Raw genomic sequence first — 19,469 nt, 5'->3', positions numbered from 1 at the left:
GCTTAGGATACATTACCAGGCTAAGCTACGCGGAGCTCCTCTACCCCAGGATACGAGTACCACTTCTCCAGAGCAGGTCCTTAGGGGTCCGGACTGCCTTCCAGCTAGAAGGGGCGTCCTCACCTGACTTCAAGCCGGCAACTTAACTTGGATCGCTAACAAAAAAAAGACTCTGTTTGGGGGGAAGAGACGGTTAACCAAGAAATAGCCAATCAGAACGAATGAATGTAATTAGAGTGGAGTCGAGACAAGACTAAGAAAATAACTCTCCTTTATTAGTGTGGTTATCACGGTATACATCAGAGGTCGGGATTATGAGGTCGGACCTCCACCGCTCCGGACCGCTTTTTGCCTGTTTGTGTGATAGGGCCAGAGGTCGGGTTTACAAGGTCAGACCTTGACCGCTCTGGACACACACATAGGCGCCACGTTATTACAAAGGAGGGCTCTCTTAATCTTTTCTTAGGAGTAACCTACGGCTGCATGCTATACAGCGTGTTCTTCTCCGGTTGGAAGTGGTACGGCCACTCCTGAATTCTTCATAGTCGTCAGAGGCGAAAGCGCCCTAGATGTGCCTGAACTGCATCATCCAGCATCACCTCGGGAGCTCGGGGGGCCACTCCTTCCCTAAGAGCTGTCATATGCTTAGGTAGCATGAGACAAATTCTTTGGCTTTGAGTGGGAGAGGCCCCCCTACCGCCGTCGTCGTCTGCCGATGGAAACCAGACGCCCTTGCGCAGCAGAAGGACCGGTGCGAAGCACGGAGAGGTGCGGTCGTTCGCCGGCTTGTCCTTGGTGCTAGCGCTAGGGGCCCCCGCGCCTGACGGCGGGGCCTTGTCTGCAGCAGCACCGAGCTACGCTGAGGCGGATCTCCGGTGCTGGCGACGGCAGGACGACACGGCCAACTTCCTCCGGGATGGCCGTCGGCTCCGGGCTCCATGTTGAGAGAAAGCCTTGAGCCGACGTCATGCCGCCGGAGAGGAAGCATGGCCGTTGCTTGAGAGAAAACCTTGAGCCGACACTGGGATGGCGCGGGGTGGCACGCGACAGGCGTCGCCCCCGCGCACCACCGTGCCGGCTCTGAGGCGTCGCAGTGGCGACGCACAGCAGGCGCCGCTGCCGTGCACCGTCGTACCGAGGGCGATGGTGCCACAGCGTAGTAACATGTGGCGTAGGTGCCACCATGCCTCTCTTCATCTTCTCGTTCGTCGTTGCAGAGGATGAACACGGCCCCAGAAGCCTGAAGATCCAGCCAGCGCCTGATCCCTCCCCACGGACGGCGCCAAATGTCGTGGGATTTCTAGGGTACCCACAGCCGGGTGGCGGAATGCACCCGCCTATTCCCAGAGAGGGAGTGCTCGGGGAGGTACTAGGCGATTGGGCTGATCTAGCCCTGAGATAAGCACACAAGAACACACGATCTAGAGTGGTTCGGGCCGCCGGAGCGTAATACCCTACGTCCACTGGGAGAAGTTTTGATCTCTGTTGTGTATGAGTCTATCCTCTGCCGGGCCTTGGCTCTCACCCAGCTTGCCCTTCCTTCTAGCGGGCGCCCCCTTTTATAGACCAAGGGGGCGGATACATAGGACGTTGGGGCCCCGACAAGTGGGCCCAACGTGACTGCGCAACATACTACGCAGAGTATTTAGATGGGTACAGTGGTTACGAATCTTTCCTCCGTTACGCTCCGCTAGCGCTACAGTGGTCTTCTCTTGTCCCATCACTAAGGTGTCCGTTGGGGGAGCGTAGCTTGCGGCGTAGCCTGTGGAGGCTATTATGTAGGCGTCATAATGGGTGAAGCCGAGCCGTCGTATCCATCTGTTATGGCAGACTTGGCAGGCGCGGCGTGGGCGGCGCCAGCGGCTCCACTATCTTGGTAATACGCGATCAATAGTGCCCCCTGGTCAAAAAATCGCCTCAGCTTCCACTGCATCAATGCGGGCGTCCACCTACCACAATAAATGCTGTGGTGGGTGAGGCTTAGTATGGAGACCAAGCGGCCTTGCACACGTGTCCGTGCTTGTAGACACGTGTCGGCTCCGGACCACCCGGAGGCAGGGCGTCGACTTCTTCCCTTAGCGAGGGGTCCGGTTACCATACAAGGGGTCCGGAGCCCCGGCTGTTCGGGCTGCCCGCCTCTTCCGGGACACGCGTCGTTCCCGGATCTTTCCCAATCGTGAGGCAGGTCCGGAACCGTTGCCGAGAGATCAGGACTCCGGACCACAGGGGTCCGGCTGTTTGGACGTAGTCAAGGATAACTACAAGGCTCTTGCCTAGACACAGCAAGAAGGGGTACCCCAGTCCTGGGGTACCGACAGTCGTGGTGCTGCAACCACGGCCGGGTGGCGGAAGGCACCCGCCCTAGCCCAAAGGGTGTGTACTCGGGGGTTAGCTAGTCCCAGTTAGATTTCACTCAAGAACACGATGAACACAGCAAGATTTAGAGTGGTTCGGGCCGCCGGAGCGTAATACCCTACGTCCACTGTGTGTTGTATTGCCTTTCCCCTAGAGCGAGCGAGCTCACCAGGGCTGGTGTGTGTGTGGAGAGCTTGGCGTCTGTCGTGCGCAGCGAGCGCCTCCCTTTTATATCTCAAGGGAGGCACTTACATGGCTATTGGGTCCCCGACAAGTGGGCCCAACGGTGTAGTATAAACTAACATACTGTTCATACATCATGGCGTCGCAGGCAGCGGGGATCTCTCTTTTGTAGTCCATTGCCTGCTCCTGGTGTCCCCCGTTCATCATGTCCAGGCGCCGTCTTGTCGGGACGATGCCAGACGTAGCTAGTGGCGTCGCCTGCCACGTAGCTGAACGACTGTGTAGGGAGCGGCGTAGGCGGCATGATGGAAAAGTGCCGTGCCGTCATATCCATTTAATGCCGCAGACGGGCTCTGCGCGGGCGCGGCACAGGCGGCCGCACTGTGTACCTTGGTAATACGCGGTGCACAGTGAGGCCTGACAAAGGCTGTCCCGCGTGCCGAGGCGACAGAGCACGCCTCAACCATACGCATTAAATGCGGTGGGTGGGCGAGTCTCCTTGCGGAGGACTCGCGCACGAGCCCGCGCCCATGCCACCGGGGCACGTGGCGGCTCTAGACCCCCACACGGGAAAGGGGGGGGTCCGGATGGCGCAGGAGGTCCCGGACCCCTATGCAGGGGTCCGAGACCTCGGCTGCCAGCTCGGAGCTTCCTTTCCTTAGGGACACGTGGCGTCTCCGGACCCAACCCCAGGCGGGGAGCGGGTCCGGGGCCGTTGGCCTGGTGAGGAAAGAGCCTGACCGGTGGGGCCTGGCTACTCCGTCCTTACGCGTAGTTACGGATAACTACGCGGATCCTGCCTTGCTACGGTAAAAGTGGGTATCCCTGCTACAGGGTACCGACAAGTATAGCACTGAAAATTGAGTACTCCGTTTAACCAGTTTCCACCGACTGGCAAATTGAACCGTAGTGTATAGTCCTATACTAGCTGACGTGTCTAGTTGACGGTCGGTTGTGCATAAATCTGACTGCTGACCTTGTCATTTGGCTAGAAGATTGGCTAAAAATGGACAATACTATTGTGTCTAGGAAAAATAAACATTGCCAACGGCATACTGTATGATTTAGAGTAAATTGCACCCATCATACATCAACTTGTGTGGTTGTATCACTTTAGTCCAACAAATTGTAAAACGCACAAGCTGATGCATGAACTTGTTAAAAGTGTGCATCTACAGTCACACATACACCATATAGCATCTTTAGGTCACAAACTTTAATGTGGAGAAGAGGAATGGCCATAATACAAATATGCGTTCCCCTTTAATTGATCGGTGACCTTCAAATGATCCGAGTAAACATCTGGAGAACATGGTCTTCAATTTGATGAATGAGGTAAGTATCTTTTTACTTGCACTAACTCATTTTTAATAGCGCCAAAGTGAATGCCAGTAGTATCTAATTTATTTCTGCTATAGGATATGTTACACACCAAGCAGGCACCTAGGCCATTACGAGTCTTTTTTTATTTTTTTGAAACAATCTTTTTTTATCGTGTGATTGTAATGGACCAGGCATGAATCTCTAGTGCTGTCAATAGTGTTTGTTCGGACTGCAATATTCTTGTTTGTTTTTTTTCAACTTATATTGTGCTTTTGCTTATAATATTCTAGGTCTCGAGAATTTAGAATATTAAATTTTGATGTCACACTATCAAGAGTGGCCACAAAAACAAACAACATATTTATGATCATGTTTAACAAGCTATCGACGGATCGAACTGGGTAGCACGAGCATCATCACATGGCAGAGACCAACGTCAGCTAAGAGATATTTTGCATTAGGGCCCTCGCTCTTCTCCACATTAAAGCTTGTGACCTAAATATCCTTTGTAGTGTACGTGTGACCGTAGATGCACACTTTTGACAAGTTCATGCATCTATTCGTGCGTTTTACAATTTGTTGGACTAAAGTGATACAACCGCACAAATTGATGTATGATGAGTGCAAATTATTCTATGATTTATATTGGTTGCTTTTGCTTATTGGATTTCGAGTGAAGACTACATTTAATTTATTGGTTTGGAGAAGACTGCCGGCCATCATGCTGACAATTCACTCCGTTCGGCAGCCAGCTCCAGCTCCAGCCCAACAGTATTTTCCTTTCACACCACTCCAGCCACCAGCTCCAACTCCAGCCAGCCCAACAGTATTTTTCTCTCACACCATTCCAGCTCCAGCCTCCAACTACAGCCTCCAGCTACAGCCTGCCGAACGCAGTGAATAGAAAAAGAAAAGGACGGCCTCTATTTCTCAGCTACGTGCGATTGGAATCGATCCAATCGCAGCAGCGAGCGCCCCGCCTCCTCTGGCTCCGGTGGTGAAGCAAGATGACCGTGAATCATAATAAGGAAACTATAAAACCCCATATGCAAAGCTAAGAACTTTCAAATACCCACACTCACCTATATCTTAATTCCTTTCCGTTTAATACCTGTATATTTTATATATGCCTTTTTGTGCTGCTTGATGAACCGAGATGGAGCTGTTTGCAATTATGCATGCATAGCCTAATAGCAGGTGATCTAACACTAACCACATCGCTATTCACAAGCAAACTCAGGGTTATTTTGTAAATACCCGAGGGCAATTTGCACATAATCGGATCGCCCCGAGTTCTAAATTAGCCACCGGAGCTCGTGGTTCGCCCGCGCAGTCATCTCGCCGCCGGCCTGCTCCTGCCCCTCGTCGCGCTCCCTTCATGCGTGCCTGCTCCGCTCGACATTTCCGCGCGCCAGGATTGGCATACTGTGCGCACATGCGGCCTCAATCGCCCGCCTCGTATCGACGACACGGCACATGGAGCTCCACCCTCCGCCTCAGCACGTCCAACGCCTCCGCCAGCCGCACGGGGAGGCGGATGGGCAGCTCGAGCGCCGGCAGAGAAGACAGAGGGGACTCAGCTGGGAGGAGGCTTCGGCCTGGCGACGCTGGGTGAGCGTGGGCCCACTTAGCCGGCCCATGGGGAAGCTAGCTAGTTGCGTGGCCCATTTCCTATCCTATCTACACCGCGTTCAGGCCCATGAACCTAGTTGCGTGGCCCATTTGGTATCTTCGGCCGCCTGCGGCGACCTTCCTGGTTCCTTGCCAGCTCGGGCCCCCTCATTTTCCTCAAATAATATTCTTCTAGTTCTAGACACCACCCAACCGGAAACAATCCTCCCGCGCCGCCACCGCTCCGCCGTCCATGGCCTCCGCCGCCAGCACCGCCGCCGCCGGGGCCGGGGCCCCGCTGCGCCTCCTCTCCTCCTCCTCCGCACGTATCTCCAGGCCCCTCCTTTCCCGCCCCCACTGCCTCACAGTCTGCTCCCCCATCTCCTTCCAGCGCCTCACGGCCCGGTCCGCCGCCTCCCCGTCCCCGTCCCCCTCCACCACTTCCTCCTTCCCATCCGGCTCCGGCTCCGTCGACCCGTCGCAGCTACCCCCAGCGCTCCGCGACATCGTCGGCCTCTTCCAGTCCGTCCCCGACGCGCGCACCCGGTACAAGCAGCTCCTCGCCTACGCCGCGCGTCTGCCGCCGATGGACCCGGCGCTCAAGACCGACTCCAACCGCGTCCGGGGTTGCGTTTCCCAGGTCTGGGTCCACGCCGAGCCGGAGGAGGGCGGCGGCGGCGGCCTCAGCGTCAGGTTCCACGCCGACTCCGACGCCCAGCTCACCAAGGGCCTGGCCGCACTGCTCGTGCTCGGGCTTTCCGGTGCGCCCGCGGCGGATGTGGCTAAGGTGCCCGTGGAGTTCATTGAGCTGCTGGGGATAAGGCAGAGCCTCTCGCCCTCCAGGAACAGTGGCCTGCTCAACATGCTCAACCTCATGAAGCGCAAGGCCCTCGAGATCGCCGGAGACGCCGGTGGTGATTCGACGACGAGCCAACAATCAGTCCAGGAGGTTGCTGAACCACGTGCCGATGGCATGGAGAACAAAGGGTCCAAATTTGCAGCATTTGTTGTGCAAGAGGATGAGAAATCGGGGGCAGGTATGCCTAGTCAGGAGGAACAATTGGAGGAAGTGCCAGATAATTTTGTTGAAGGGAATGGTTCTTCTTTCGGAAGTGGGAGGAAAGAGAGGATAAGGGAGAGTCTGGAGCGCGCACTTTCGCCCATGGAGTTGGAGATTGAGGACATATCGCACCTCCACAAGGGCCATGCTGGGGTGGCAGGGAGCAATGGGGAGACGCATTTCAATGTGAGGGTGGTGTCGAAGGAATTTGAGGGGAAGAGCTTGCTCAAGAGGCACAGGGCTGTGTATGATCTTCTGCAGGATGAGCTTAAGACTGGGTTGCACGCACTGTCAATCGATGCGAAGACTCCATCTGAAGTTTAGGTACTAGTTTACATGTTTTTTTTGGGCCTACATGATTTTTAGACTTCATCTGTAGACATTTGCTTACCAACATAAGATGGCTTTGTGCGACATATACATATTTTTCGCATGTCTCAAAACCTTTTTGTCACCTATTGAACCATTCAGTTTGCAGCGTTTGATTTTGCGTCATGTCAAAATTTCCTCCAGCAATTTAATGTAATATTTGAACGTTGTTAAACATTTGGATGCAAATGAAATGTTTGCCAATTCTGGTCAGCAGCATCAAAATATGGGAACAAGTGGATGCAAACTATAGATTGTCTATCAGGCTATATGATCAAGTAAAAACAAGGTACAAACTTGATGACAATGAAAATTTTGCTTGAAAGAAGTTACGACAGGAAAGAGGGATTGCATATATTCAGATGTTTTAAAATGGATTTTAGAAGTTACCTAATACGACAGATAAAAGAACATATACTATCCCATGTTATCTTTCTCCATGAACAACCTGTTGATTTTGGCCCAGTGTACTACAATGCTAGGTATTAAAATCACTGCAATTTAGAAACTAGCATTTTAAAAATAAAAATAAAAATTAGCATTTGTTTTTTATCAGACACACAGAAATTTGTGTGTAGAGTGTTAATTCGTGTTCAAGAAAGGATAATGGTGCGGTGTTGATGTTAATTTCTTGCCCTAATTTGATGTGCATGTCAACTAGGAACCATCTCTTTAGCTTTGGAACCCCACCTGGTTTTCTACAGGTGATGGATCTTGACAATATTGGAAAGAACAATTTAAATTGCACCTGCCTAATGTCACTGACTACGAAATTGCTAAACCATAGCATAAATAATATTGTACGATATTGTTTAGCCATAGTATAAATTAAATTATGGAATAAAATATCAGTTCCACTTATCAGAATAAAATTTCAGTTTTGGGAAGTGTAAATGTTAAATCAAGGTAGACCGATTGAATATATTAGAGGCAACCAGCAGGTTGCCAAAGTCTTGGCATGTGTTTAGTTTGTGAACATGCATGGTTGGGATGGTCAAATTCCAGACTTGACTTTAGGGATGGGATGATCCCATCTTGTGTTTGACTGAGGGGATGGGGTCATCCCTTGTTCCATGTTTGGTTTGGGAACAATGGAAGGTGGGACAAGACATGGCGGTCTCTTTTTTTTTTTCTCTCTCCTCCCTCCCACGGCCGCACACGCCTCTACTCCAGATGCGCCTCGCCTGCACCTCCACCCGCCCTGGCCCTTGCACTGCTGCTTGCCGCTGGTTCTGGCGCTGCCCCACCCCACCCATGTCGGGCCCTCCGCTTCGCCTGAGTCCAGGCACCGCTCTACCCGCCTGGACCCCAGCTCCGCTCCGCCTGCCGCTGGCCCGGCGCTGCTCCACGTGGGCCTTGGGGCACCGTCCCGCCTGCGCGTTGTTGCTGGTCACTTTTTCCCTCCATGTTTGATGGGCAAAAACAAGGTAAACGATCTACTGAATATATTTATATTTGGTTGGTCATCTGACTGCCTTGTGATCTACTTAATATATTGATATTTGGTTGTTCATCTGACTCGGGCGGATCCAGGAATTAGAAAAGGGGGCTGAACTAACACTGGCCATAGGACGATATAAATATACAGTGTTTCATAAATAGGGGGGGCTGAACTAACCGAAAAATATGATTTTGGCATTGCTAATGCTTCTAAATATCTCCTTCTCGGTGTAGTATATCATCAAGTGGTTCATCCAATCATCTTCCATTTTGCTACACAAATATGTCTTTATGATAGACATAGGAGTACTACTGCTGCTTGAAAAATAACCCAATAATATTCTTTTCGACATCCCACAATTTGCACTACTAATCTATGCATAGTATGAATATACGATACTTCAAGCAAAAGTAAAAAAAAACAAGTTAAGTAATTGAGTAAAATAAATTGCAATTTACTTCTACAAAGGTGCTCGGTGGTACAGAATCCAAACCTCGGATTGCTCAATGCTCCTTGGTCCTTGCTGTTGCTGCCTGCCTTCCTTGTGCCTTGCTCCGTTGCTCGCGGCTCGCCGCCCAGCGGCCCAGCAAGCAGTTGTCTGTGTGCCCAGGCATCTGCCGGCCGTCACGCCGCCGCGTAGCCCGCCCCCACAACCACCTGCCGTGGCGCCGCCTGCCAGCCGTCGCCCATCGTGCACGCGCCGCTGCCGGACGCCCGCCGCGCCCGCAGCATGCTCCCGGCCGCGCGCCGCGCTCGGCTGCGCCTGCTCCCGCAGTCCCGCCGGCCGCCGCGCTCGATCCCGTCTGCTGTCGCGGCGTCGCGCCCAGGTGCCAGCCGCCGGCCGCAGGGCATGGTCGTGGAGGAGGACTAGAGGAGTAAGGCCGTGTTGGTCGTTGGCCCAACGAAAATTGAGAAAAATACAAGTTGGACTTGGCCGGTAGGCATTGGGGATTTTGATTGCTGCTGGGCGCCTGGGCCAACATCTCCAGCCGCGGCCCAAGTCGCGGAGGAATCGTCTTCAACCTTCAAAAACACCTTCCAGCCCCCCTTTCTTCAATCCATGGCGTCCAAAACCTAGGGGCGGCTTGGGGGGGGGGGGGGGGGGGGGGGCTCCCTGGCGCGCTGGAGGGTAGGGGGGAGGCTAGCCCCCCGCTGGATCCGCCACTGATCTGACTGTCTTGTGATACACTTGCATCCTTGATTTTGGAGATTATAGTATCATCGATAAGTTACTTGACAGTCTGCTGTAGATTCTCCGGAATAAAGATGCTTAAGCTGGAGCAACTAAAATTTCTTGGACGAGCTATCTGTCATTTATCATCTGTGTCAGGTATGCTTTTGCCATTTTTATATGCATTTATAGCATTAGCCAGGTAATATTCGATCACATCATGTTTTGTCCTGGGCTGAAAAATGCAACTTCCTGTGAATTTTCATCCTAATTTTAAATTAACTTAGATAATTAGCCTAGATGTGATTGTTGGTCAACTTATTGACGTCGACACAGGAGAATTTTAGGCTGACTGGGTGATACTGATACCCCTGGGCCATTCTTTGACTACTAATCTGATGATTAAAAAACCGTTGCATACTTAATCGTTTTTATATAACTTTAGAAATTTTGTTACCAAGCATCATTATGCAATTTGCTATATATCTATGTAATGATGGATTGACTTGTAATAATTAATGCATGTACAGTTAAAAAACAGTTCTCTGACTTTTTAGAGTGCAACGCGCATGGAGGGATAATTCAGCAGCATTTGTCGGCTGTAATGCCAAGGGTGGACACAATTTTGCACATAGGTGTCAATCGCAATGAGAATACCCAGTCAAATGTGCAGTTGTTTGGAGAAACAGGGCTTCAATACTTTTCAGGCTATAATGTGCAGCTCACTGCTGGAACGGCAGTGGTGCCAGTTGGAAAGTTAGGAACAGTAGAGGTCATTGTTTATTTTTCATTGAAGAAATTCGATAGTCTTTCTCTCATTTTTTTATGCATCTGGATTTGTTATTTTGTTTTACGATTTTTCAATGTAATACAATGTTCTGGTAAAAAAAACTGCGAGTGATATATATGATTTTTGACCTAGCAATGCACACGCATGTTTACATTGATTCCAAATCAGACTGGGAGATACACTTTCAGTTCCAAACGGTCACTTGATTTTTTTTTCGTGTGTTTGTTTGGACCACAATGAGAAGAATAGAGCGAGGTTCATCTTTTATCAGTTCCAAATGCTCACCGGAAAAAAAGAGAGGCTTAATTCGAGCAAAATCCTGTTGTAAAGAAAAGAAAAAAATTAGAGGATATTTGTAAAAGAAAGAAATTTGGCGGGGAGAAAGTTACTGTGAAAAGAGGAAAAAAAAACGTCAGAAGGATATCTTTATCCTTCATCCGTTTCCACGTTGTGATGGAGCACGAGCCGAGGCACTTCCATGAACAATCTCTCGATGCTCTCCCCTACTACCTCAGGTTTCCCGCCAAGTGCCCGACCCTCCAAGCCGGTCTCCAACGCCACCGCTCTCCGATGCCGCGCCGCGCTCTCGGGCGACACCGCGCTCCGCGCGTTCCGCGCGCACCACCTCGCGGGGCGCGCCCTCGACGCCAACCCGGCGCTGCTACCCGCGCTCGCCGCCTGCGCGCGCCTGCCCGCCGCCGCAGCTGATGCCGAGCAGATCCACGCACTCCTCGTCAAGTGCGGCATCCCGCGGGCCGTCTCCGACGTCCACGCGTGCACCTCCCTGGTCCGCGCCTACGCGCGGCTCGGCCGCATGCGGGACGCGCGGAAGGTGTTCGACGGGATGCCGGAGAGGACGGTGGTCACCTGGAACGTCCTGCTCGATGCGCTTGTCAGAGCCACCGACTTGGATGCTGCGTGGGAGGTGTTTGCGGAAATGCCACAGCGCAATGTGGTTTCTTGGAACACCATAATTACTGGGTTCGTAAGGCTCGGGTGGCCACAGGAGGCAGTGGACTTGTTTGTCGAGATGACTCTGGTTTATGGTCTGGCACCAGATGAGGTCACAATGGTTGGGTTCATATCAGCGGTCATTGACATTGGTCTGCTTGGACTTGGGAGGAGTGCGCATGGGTATGTTCTTCGGCGAGAGTTATCACTCGATGGTGCTCTTGGTGTTGCGCTGATCAACATGTACACAAGGTGCGGGAGCATGGGTGCTGCACACAGTTGCTTCTCAAGCGTCAGCAACAAGAACGTGGAGCATTGGACGTCTGTCATCGCTGGTTTTGCAGCACATGGCCCCCCAGAGATGGCACTATCATTGTTCGGTGAGATGAGGCAACTGGGCATTGAGCCTAATGGTGTCACCTTTGTGGCCGTCTTGAACGCCTGTAGCCATGGCGGGCTTGTGGATGAAGGCTTCAAGTACTGCAGCCTAATGAGGAGCATGGGCATCAAGCCAACTATCCAGCACTATGGCTGCTTGGTTGATCTTCTTGGCCGTGCTGGGCTCTTGGAGGAGGCCTTTAATCTTGCCAGCAATCTACCAGAAGATCCTGGTTTTGTAATCTGGAGCTCGCTACTAGCAGCCTGCCGTAGCCATGGCAATGTCGAGATGGCAGAGTTGGCTGCTTCAAAGCTGGCAGACACAAAACCGAGTCATGGCAGCTCGTATGTGCTGCTATCGAACACATGCTCGAGCGAAACAATGGGAGGACTTGAAGAAGACGAGGAGGAGGATGGAGGAGCATGGAGTAACGAAGAAACCCGGGCTTAGCTGGATCGAGGTAGATGGAAGTGTGCATTCCTTCACCACTGCAGACAAGTGTCATACGGAAAGCAATAGTATTTATCGGATGTTGGAAGATTTGAAACATAATTTGACATCAGCTCCATATGAACCTGAACCCTTCTCGCTCTGTTAACAACTGTAATTATCTATTCAACCTTTCTTAAGAACAATGTCGTATCAGAGAATAAATTTCTTTGCAGATATTAGTGCTAATACACATACATATTGTCCTCGCACGCGGCCTCCTTGGCTGGCACCGGCTGTCCGCCTGCATTTGCGTGGCGCTGGCACGTTCCTTCTTTATGCTTCCTTTTGCAAGAGTAGAAACTTTATATTTGGAGAAAGAGTGCGAATGCTTAATAAAATAATGCATCATACATATAACGTATCTTTCTTTGTGAGAATATATATAACACACTATCCATAGTCGTGAGCTTATCACAGAAAAAAATTTCAGTAAATTGTTTAGTAGATGTTAGTAATTGTACACTTCAGCTGCATTTACATATATAGCTGGGAGTATCCTCCAGCAAATTAGCAAAAGAGAAGGGCACCGAACTGCAATCAGAACAGGCAGCTCGACTCCCAACTAGTGCTTATCTCTACTCTACAGCTGCTTAATTCTATACACTAAACAGTCATCTCGTACGATAGGGTGGTCGAAATGTTTGATTAGGTCGACCGGATTGATGGTCTCTTGATCTGGTTTTAGCAACATCAACAACTATCATCCAGCCGTTTATTATCTGCAAACAAAAGCATAACTGTGGGTTTCAACAGGTGCATGATTATCGAGAACCATAAAAACACTAGCAGTAGCATAAATAGTCACCTACCTGTCCATTCATTCCTTTCAAAGCAGCACCTCCAGCCTCCTCAGTAGTATATTCTATGAAGGCATACCCTTTAGATCTTTTAGATATCTTGTCCATTATTATCTTTACTGTATGTAACAAAGCAGTTCAATGCATCAGCATCTGAAATAGAAAGACATCAATGAATTGGTACAAAGCATTCAGCAATACAATTACAAACCTTCTACCAGCTCACCAAAAGGCTCAAAGGCTGCCCGCAATGTTTTCTCAGATGTATAAAATGAAAGGCCTGTCACAGTACAAAAAAGTTAGGGACATCAAGATCAAAATAGATTTGATTTTTACCATAGTGTATACTTGTTAATGCTATTTGGCCTCATGAATGGGTCCAATATAAGCTTGCATCAACCATTTTTGTATGGCATGTAATTGGATGAAGACTCTTTCCATCCTATTTTCTTATCGCTTGTGTATGATAAAGACTCTGCTTCCTTTCTACTCCTGTATCATATCTAACCAGTAGTAGATCTGATCAAAGCTACTCATTCTCAAGGATGTTTAAATTGCCCAATTTACATGACATGGCTGTCCACAAGACTTTTTTGTTTTAGAAAAAATCAGGGCATTCAATTTATGGAATGACTTGGCATTCTCCGTTCAACATAAAAGGCACAGGAATATTACTTAATGCAAAGAAGGGAAGACATCACCTAGGTGTTAATTATAGATGAATAAACAAATTATCTGAACTATACGCAAAGTATATGTTGTAATTTACCTGTAACAAAGAGCCTTTTAGTTTTGATATCGGCTGCTCCAGTCCCTTCAGATGATTTGAAGCCATCTATACCTGAAATATCAAGAGCGTTTACCATCTGGGTGCTCTATCCAAGCTTTCTTAGAATTATGAACATGCAAGTCATAAGATCTACATAGTGCAGGAGAATCAGATATACCAAATTGAGACCCAGGATTAATAAAAAAAACTGAATATAGATGGTGTCCTTATATTGATCAGATCAGAGTAATGAGCCTAAAAAAGTACAGGAAAAGGATTACAATGCTGCTAAATAGGGGTTGTAACAGGATTTCAGTTCAGGGTGAAAAATCAGGATCCTCCCCCAATCTATAAATGCTCTGGTTTTTTATTTAGTTCATAGGGATTGCTTATGGGACTAGAACATTTTTTCAGTCATTAACTCTAATATCATTTTAGAATGGAAAACTAGTCAAACCACGACACAAGATTTGTCAACCAGCATTCACCTTCTCCTGTATTGAACTGAAATACACCATCAAAGGTCTTCAGCGAGAAAGGAATTTTGGTTGCAAATGATGCACATAGAATTAGCAGAGCAGGTGGGACTCTCAATATCAGTGTTAAAAAATGGGTAGATATTAATCAGAAGCAGAAGAAATGAGAATGAACCTTTGTAATTTTTGTTGTCTGATCCAAAGTTTGTATCTGGTTGAACAGATAACACTCCAGGAACATCTGGTATGTGAAGTTAGTGCGTCAGTGCATCCAAAGACAGGAAAGAAGAAAAACTGTATGTAAATAACCCAAGTTGCTCACCAGCCAACTCCTTTGCACATTCTTCATCAATGTGACAGCAGAAACCATAATCCCTTTCCCATGAAATGTGATATATGCTAACCTGGGCATCCTGTTCGCTGAAAAATATATACGAAAAGATAGCGATAGTTTTATGTCACACTCATGGCAGACAGATTCTAGCAAAGTAGTAGCAAGGTTGCTGACGGGACTACATACTTCCCCAATACTTTCATAAGGATTTGGGTATAGTGGTCCACCATTTGTGCCTTTGTCACGACTTCGACTCCAGGCTTCTCCATTCGAACAAGCCAAAACTCATTTTTCCCACTTGAAGATTTAGAAGCATCATCGCTGATGCTTACAAGGTTAGCTGCCGAGAGACTAAAACCATCATTATCCATCTCCAATTTATGATCCATATCTGGACGAACAGATAATACTCCAGGCATCTCTGTAAATTGAGAACGGTGTAAGAAGCAAATCATATGGGTTTCAAGCATATATCTCTTCAAGTACTTTTCAATTGTTAACCAGAGGTGCTAATTCTAAAGCACAATATCAAAACCAGTCCAACAATCTGTGCATTTTTCTGAAAATTACCAAAACTCTCAGCATATCTTAATCTGAATCCGGTGAACATAGCAATTCAGTTATTCAGAGAATGGCATGATTGGAGAAACAGCATTCATTGACAAACTTGTACAATTGTCTCGGCCTACGCATTTCTCACACTGCAAGATTAAACTTACATGAACCCTGTGTAACTGCATTGCATGAAAATGAACACACCAAGGTTATGCTAATTGAACATACTATATAATACCAACATACTGGAAACCGCAAACTGCTGCTCCCAAATTATACAAAGGAACTGCAATGCACGTCAATTTTTGCACAAGCCCAAGGGATTCATACTTGCAAGCTCCTTTGACGCTTCCTCGTCGATCTCGCAGCGGAACTCGTAGCTCCCCTCCCATGAAGCCTCGTATATGCGCATCTGCGCCTCCTTCTCACTGCCGTACATCACCCGGAGCAAAATGTTTTCAGCACTGCAAACCGTCGACTAGAAGCTACCCGCTCCAGTTTGCAACGGAATGCCAAGCTACTCACCTCCCCACAACCCCGGCCAGCGTGGAGGCGTAATAATCCACAGCGTCCGCGCGGGAGACCACGCTGCCTCCCGCGGCCGCCGGGGGGCTATCCATCACCACTACCCACCTTGAGGGAGACCGCGAGCGGCTCTCGGACAAAGCGGCGGCCAGCGGGGTGGAAGGCGACTCTGAAGCAGCGGCGAGGAGGGTGAAACGGTGCCGGCCCCGGTGGCGAGCGATTGAACGGAGGGCGGGGGGCGAACGGCGGGGTGCTGAAATGCCTCGGCTGGCGGATTTGGTGGCGGTGGAGACGGAGACGGAGAGTACGCCACCGATGAGGAGGGGAGGTAGGACGGCGTCCATGGCCGGCGCTGCGGCGGGCGTGGTACGGACCGGCGGGTGGGGGACGAGGCCGAGGCGAGCTCGCGGTCGCGGGAGTGGCCGAGGACGAGGCCGCGCCGGCGAAGTGGGAGGAGACGAGATAGGGCTGCGGGAGAAATATCTCGCGGAGTTGCGGCCCCGAGGTTTTGTGGGCCTCATGTAGTCGAGGCCCAGTGGGCTGGTGCTTCGTTGCTAGTAGTTGCCAGGAAGGCCTGTGCGTCGAGAGCGAGGAAGGCCTGCTAGATTTCAGGCGACTGGCGAGGAAGCTAGAGGCGAGATTCGTTTTCCCTGGGGCCATGATCACCACTTGATTCGTTTGGCTCAGGTAGCAGGTAGCTAACGACCCAAGCCTAATCTTAAGGGAAAAAGGTAACTGGCGACCAGTCGCGCTCTTGGGCGAGCGCGCGACCGCCCAGTCCAGCAGGTCGCGCCCAAACCGGCCCATCACATCTCCTCCCCCTTCCACACCCCCCCCCCCCGATCTAGGCGGTTCCCAGTTCCAAATCCTCCAGACACGCCCCCCTCCCCCGAGAGGCGTTGTGGGGGCGGAGCGGCGGGCGGTTTGCGCGGCAGAGCGACGGGAGCGGTGTATTGCGGGGGGAGGAGCGGCTGCGGAGGTGGCTGCACAGAGGGGCTGTGCGGCGGAGGTTGGAGGAGCGGCTGCGGAGGTGCTGCGAGGACCGGTGGGAGGTGCGGCTGCTCTGCGCGGGTGGACCCAGCGTGCGGAGCAGCGGCGGAGGCGGCTGCGACGAGCAGCGTCGGAGGCGGCTTGGTGGGAACATCCACCAGCGGCGCTGGTGGGGAGGCCCCCGGGGATGGTGCTGGTCGCGGTGGAACCAGCGGCGTGCGTCGAGGGAGGAAGGCGGCCGCGATGCGTGGCCCCAGGCCGACTACTTCCTCTACCCCTGCGGGCGCAGGCTTCGATGATGATTTTGCGGATGAAGACGTGGGCTGCCGGCGAACGAGGATGTCGAGACGCTTGGGAGGCGCCGACTCCCCAAGGAGGGCAGTGTCGTCGAGCATTGGAGAAGGGGCGCCGGGCGTGGGACGTGCTACTTCCGGCATGGCACCACATGCCGCCGTCGGCAAATCATGGTGACGCCTCCATTCTCCTCCTTACCCCCACTCCTCTCCCTCCTCCCCTACTGCATAGGTTTTTCTGTGCAAATTTGTGTGAAAATTATGTGGCAATTTTTGTATCCATTCATCTGAGGTAGTTGCTGAGATTGTACGGCACCACATACTGCAAAAGTCCAGGTTTTGATCTGCTTTTGCGCATGCTGCTTTTTGCCTGTTGTTACTGCTTTTTGCCTGCTGTTACTGGTACCTAGTAGTTGCTATTTTCATCATGATTCTATCTGTTCTTGGGTTTTCTATACTTGGTCCTGGTGACTGGTGGATGTTGCCGATAGTTGATTGATTGTTGGCTGCTCTAGATAGATTCTTGTACTAGATAGATCATAGAATCCCATCCCCATTCAGGTATGGATGGATATAATGAACATGCGCATGCCATGGATGGATGTGTCTCTTGTTTTGCCATTTATTTGATTCATATTTACTATAGTATATACATTTTTGCTATAATCGTTCAGACTTTTTGAGATATTCAGATTCTGTTCTGTCATAATGCTTTGATGCTCGATTTTCAGAGGATTCCTCCTTGAATTTGGCGATTTGAGCTGGTTTTTTTTTTGCTCAGTTTTTAGAAATATGTCTATATATGATGCGTTTTGATGCTGGAATTCAGAGGATGTTTTTTTTTGCTTGGTTTTACTATAGTATATACATTTTTTCTCTCTAGCAACTTATTCATCCACTATGTAGCAACTTTATTTAATTTTATCAAGGGGGGTCATTGTTGTTTGATACATTTCTTTTTTGCCTTTTTTGTAGCATGGCACGGAAGCGCAAAACTGAAGCTACTAACACAGCTCCGTCGCCAAAGAGAACAACCAGGGCTACTTCTAGAGTGGAGAAGGCCAGTTTTAGAGGCGGTGCAGAAAGTGATGCAACGGCGGATTGTAATGAAGCAAAAAAGCATCTAGAGCAGGTATTCTCCCCCCCCCCCCCAAACATTATTTATGTGTGTTTCGCACCACCTAGTAACGCTTCCCGAATCTTTTTATGGTGGGGGGGGGAACTTATATTATGTCCACTAGCAGTTTTATATATGATTTTTGTGACAACTTATCTTTGTGTGCCAACTAATTTCATGCAACCTTTTCTTTTAGGATATAAGAAAAAAAAGATCAGCAAACAAACATGCATGTCGAGACTTATGTGCTGTCATTGGACCCCACACAAAAGAGAAAGAAGATAATGTCCCTGTGGGTAGTAGTAAGAATCCTTTTTCTTGTCCTTTTTTCATTTTTTGGGCATATATATGTTTTGGGCGGACAAGTAGTTGTAATATAAATTTTTCGGTATAGATGCAAATGATAACAACTGACATGTACGGCAAGACGGTTCAGAAAGCTTTTGACTTCCTCGATGCATAATACAACATGGTAATCCATGTTTTTTTGCAAAAACTTGTGCTGTCTGCCTAGCAACTTTTTTCTGCAACTTGTGTTGTCTATCTGTAGCAACTTTGGCACAAGGACTAGCAACTTCTGATCTAGTAACTTTTCATGTTCCTACAGATAATGTCCCAGTTCACCAAGAGAATGCAGAACAGCCTGGTGGCGATGGCCATTGGTTCACCATTGTAGTAAACTTGGATGCCAAGGAGTTCCAAGTTATCGATTCCTTGAGGAACCCCAATAATGAAGAATTGCAAAGCAAAGCTACACAGGCGCGCGTGAAAATTATCACCTTATGGAGAAAATTCACAGCCAAGCATAAGGGATGCAAGGTGCCTACCATTTACACCTTCAGACTGCAATACGTGGAGGGGTACAAGCAAATTGGGATGTAAGCACAAGCCGTCTCATGTTTTTTTAGTTTTCTATCTTTACGCTAAATGGCTTCTGACCTTATCTAACCTTTTTTTCTCAAATACAGCCACTGAGGTCTGTTCACACTCAAGGCCATAGAACATTGGGATGGAGTGAACCTTCCAAATTTGACGGAGTTTGATGAAATGAAGCTGAGGATGAAAGTTCTCGCCGAATGGTTTTATAGCCCCGCAAACAAATTAGAACACAAGAGTGCCTTTGTCTCGAAGGGAAAGGCAAAAATGTCACAATAGTAGGCTAGGAGCGGAGTGGTGGAGGGTGTGGAGGCAGCAACAACATTTTTTTATGATGTAAATGCATGATCTTTTTATGTAATATATGGGGGGATCCCAAACTAGCAACCTGTGACCATTTGAATAAGCAGCTTGAGTAGCAACTCACGAAACACTTATGTAACTTTTCGTTTTTGAAATGGCAACTTTCTATACAGACATGCACATGTTCCTGTTATTTCGGTTTTTGGAATAGCAACTTTTCTATACAGATATGCACATGTTCCTGTTTATTTTTTTCACTCCAATATGTTCCTGTACAGATATCCCAAACTATTTTTTGATACATTCGCA

At 49.4% G+C, this 19,469-nt stretch overlaps 2 protein-coding genes, 1 long non-coding RNA gene and 1 pseudogene across 3 annotated transcripts; 3 read left to right on the top strand and 1 right to left on the bottom strand.

Annotated features, from left to right (window-relative positions):
- Positions 1–5,647: 5,647 nt before the first annotated feature.
- LOC120640809 (sufE-like protein 1, chloroplastic/mitochondrial) lies at positions 5,648–7,126 on the top strand. Its single transcript, XM_039916729.1, has one exon. It carries the CDS (start codon positions 5,726–5,728, stop codon positions 6,854–6,856), a length of 1,131 nt encoding a protein of 376 aa, XP_039772663.1. The 5' UTR covers positions 5,648–5,725; the 3' UTR covers positions 6,857–7,126.
- Positions 7,127–10,719: 3,593 nt separating this feature from the next.
- Positions 10,720–12,319, top strand: LOC120640790 (annotated as a pseudogene).
- A 203-nt stretch (positions 12,320–12,522) lies between these two features.
- On the bottom strand, positions 12,523–16,031 carry LOC120640799 (organelle RRM domain-containing protein 1, chloroplastic-like). The gene is made up of 9 exons (XM_039916718.1): positions 15,582–16,031; positions 15,387–15,484; positions 14,688–14,922; positions 14,490–14,587; positions 14,343–14,408; positions 13,692–13,763; positions 13,134–13,202; positions 12,935–13,041; positions 12,523–12,844 (listed from the first exon to the last, which is right to left on the bottom strand). The coding sequence occupies exons 1-9, from the start codon at positions 15,923–15,925 to the stop codon at positions 12,737–12,739; spliced, it is 1,197 nt and encodes a 398-aa protein (XP_039772652.1). The 5' UTR covers positions 15,926–16,031; the 3' UTR covers positions 12,523–12,736.
- A 742-nt stretch (positions 16,032–16,773) lies between these two features.
- On the top strand, positions 16,774–19,382 carry LOC120657667. Its single transcript, XR_005668254.1, has 5 exons — positions 16,774–17,038; positions 17,840–17,996; positions 18,178–18,453; positions 18,589–18,859; positions 18,950–19,382. It is a non-coding gene; the product is annotated as an uncharacterized LOC120657667 (long non-coding RNA).
- The last annotated feature ends 87 nt before the right edge of the window (positions 19,383–19,469 follow it).

Source organism: Panicum virgatum, chromosome 1K (genome assembly GCF_016808335.1).
Source record: "Panicum virgatum strain AP13 chromosome 1K, P.virgatum_v5, whole genome shotgun sequence".
In the NCBI taxonomy this organism is placed as follows: domain Eukaryota; kingdom Viridiplantae; phylum Streptophyta; class Magnoliopsida; order Poales; family Poaceae; genus Panicum; species Panicum virgatum.
Note: the sequence above shows the minus strand (reverse complement) of the source record. Positions and strands in the feature narration are given on the sequence as shown.

Coding starts and splice junctions, on each gene's coding strand:
- LOC120640799 (XM_039916718.1), bottom strand. CDS start 15,925: ATGGACGCCGTCCTACCTCCCCTCCTCATCGGTGGCGTACTCTCCGTC. Junction 13,764..14,342: donor AGACAACAAAAATTACAAAG/GTTCATTCTCAT, acceptor TTGATATTTCAG/GTATAGATGGCTTCAAATCA. Junction 13,042..13,133: donor TTTTGGTGAGCTGGTAGAAG/GTTTGTAATTGT, acceptor TGTTACATACAG/TAAAGATAATAATGGACAAG.
- LOC120640809 (XM_039916729.1), top strand. CDS start 5,726: ATGGCCTCCGCCGCCAGCACCGCCGCCGCCGGGGCCGGGGCCCCGCTG.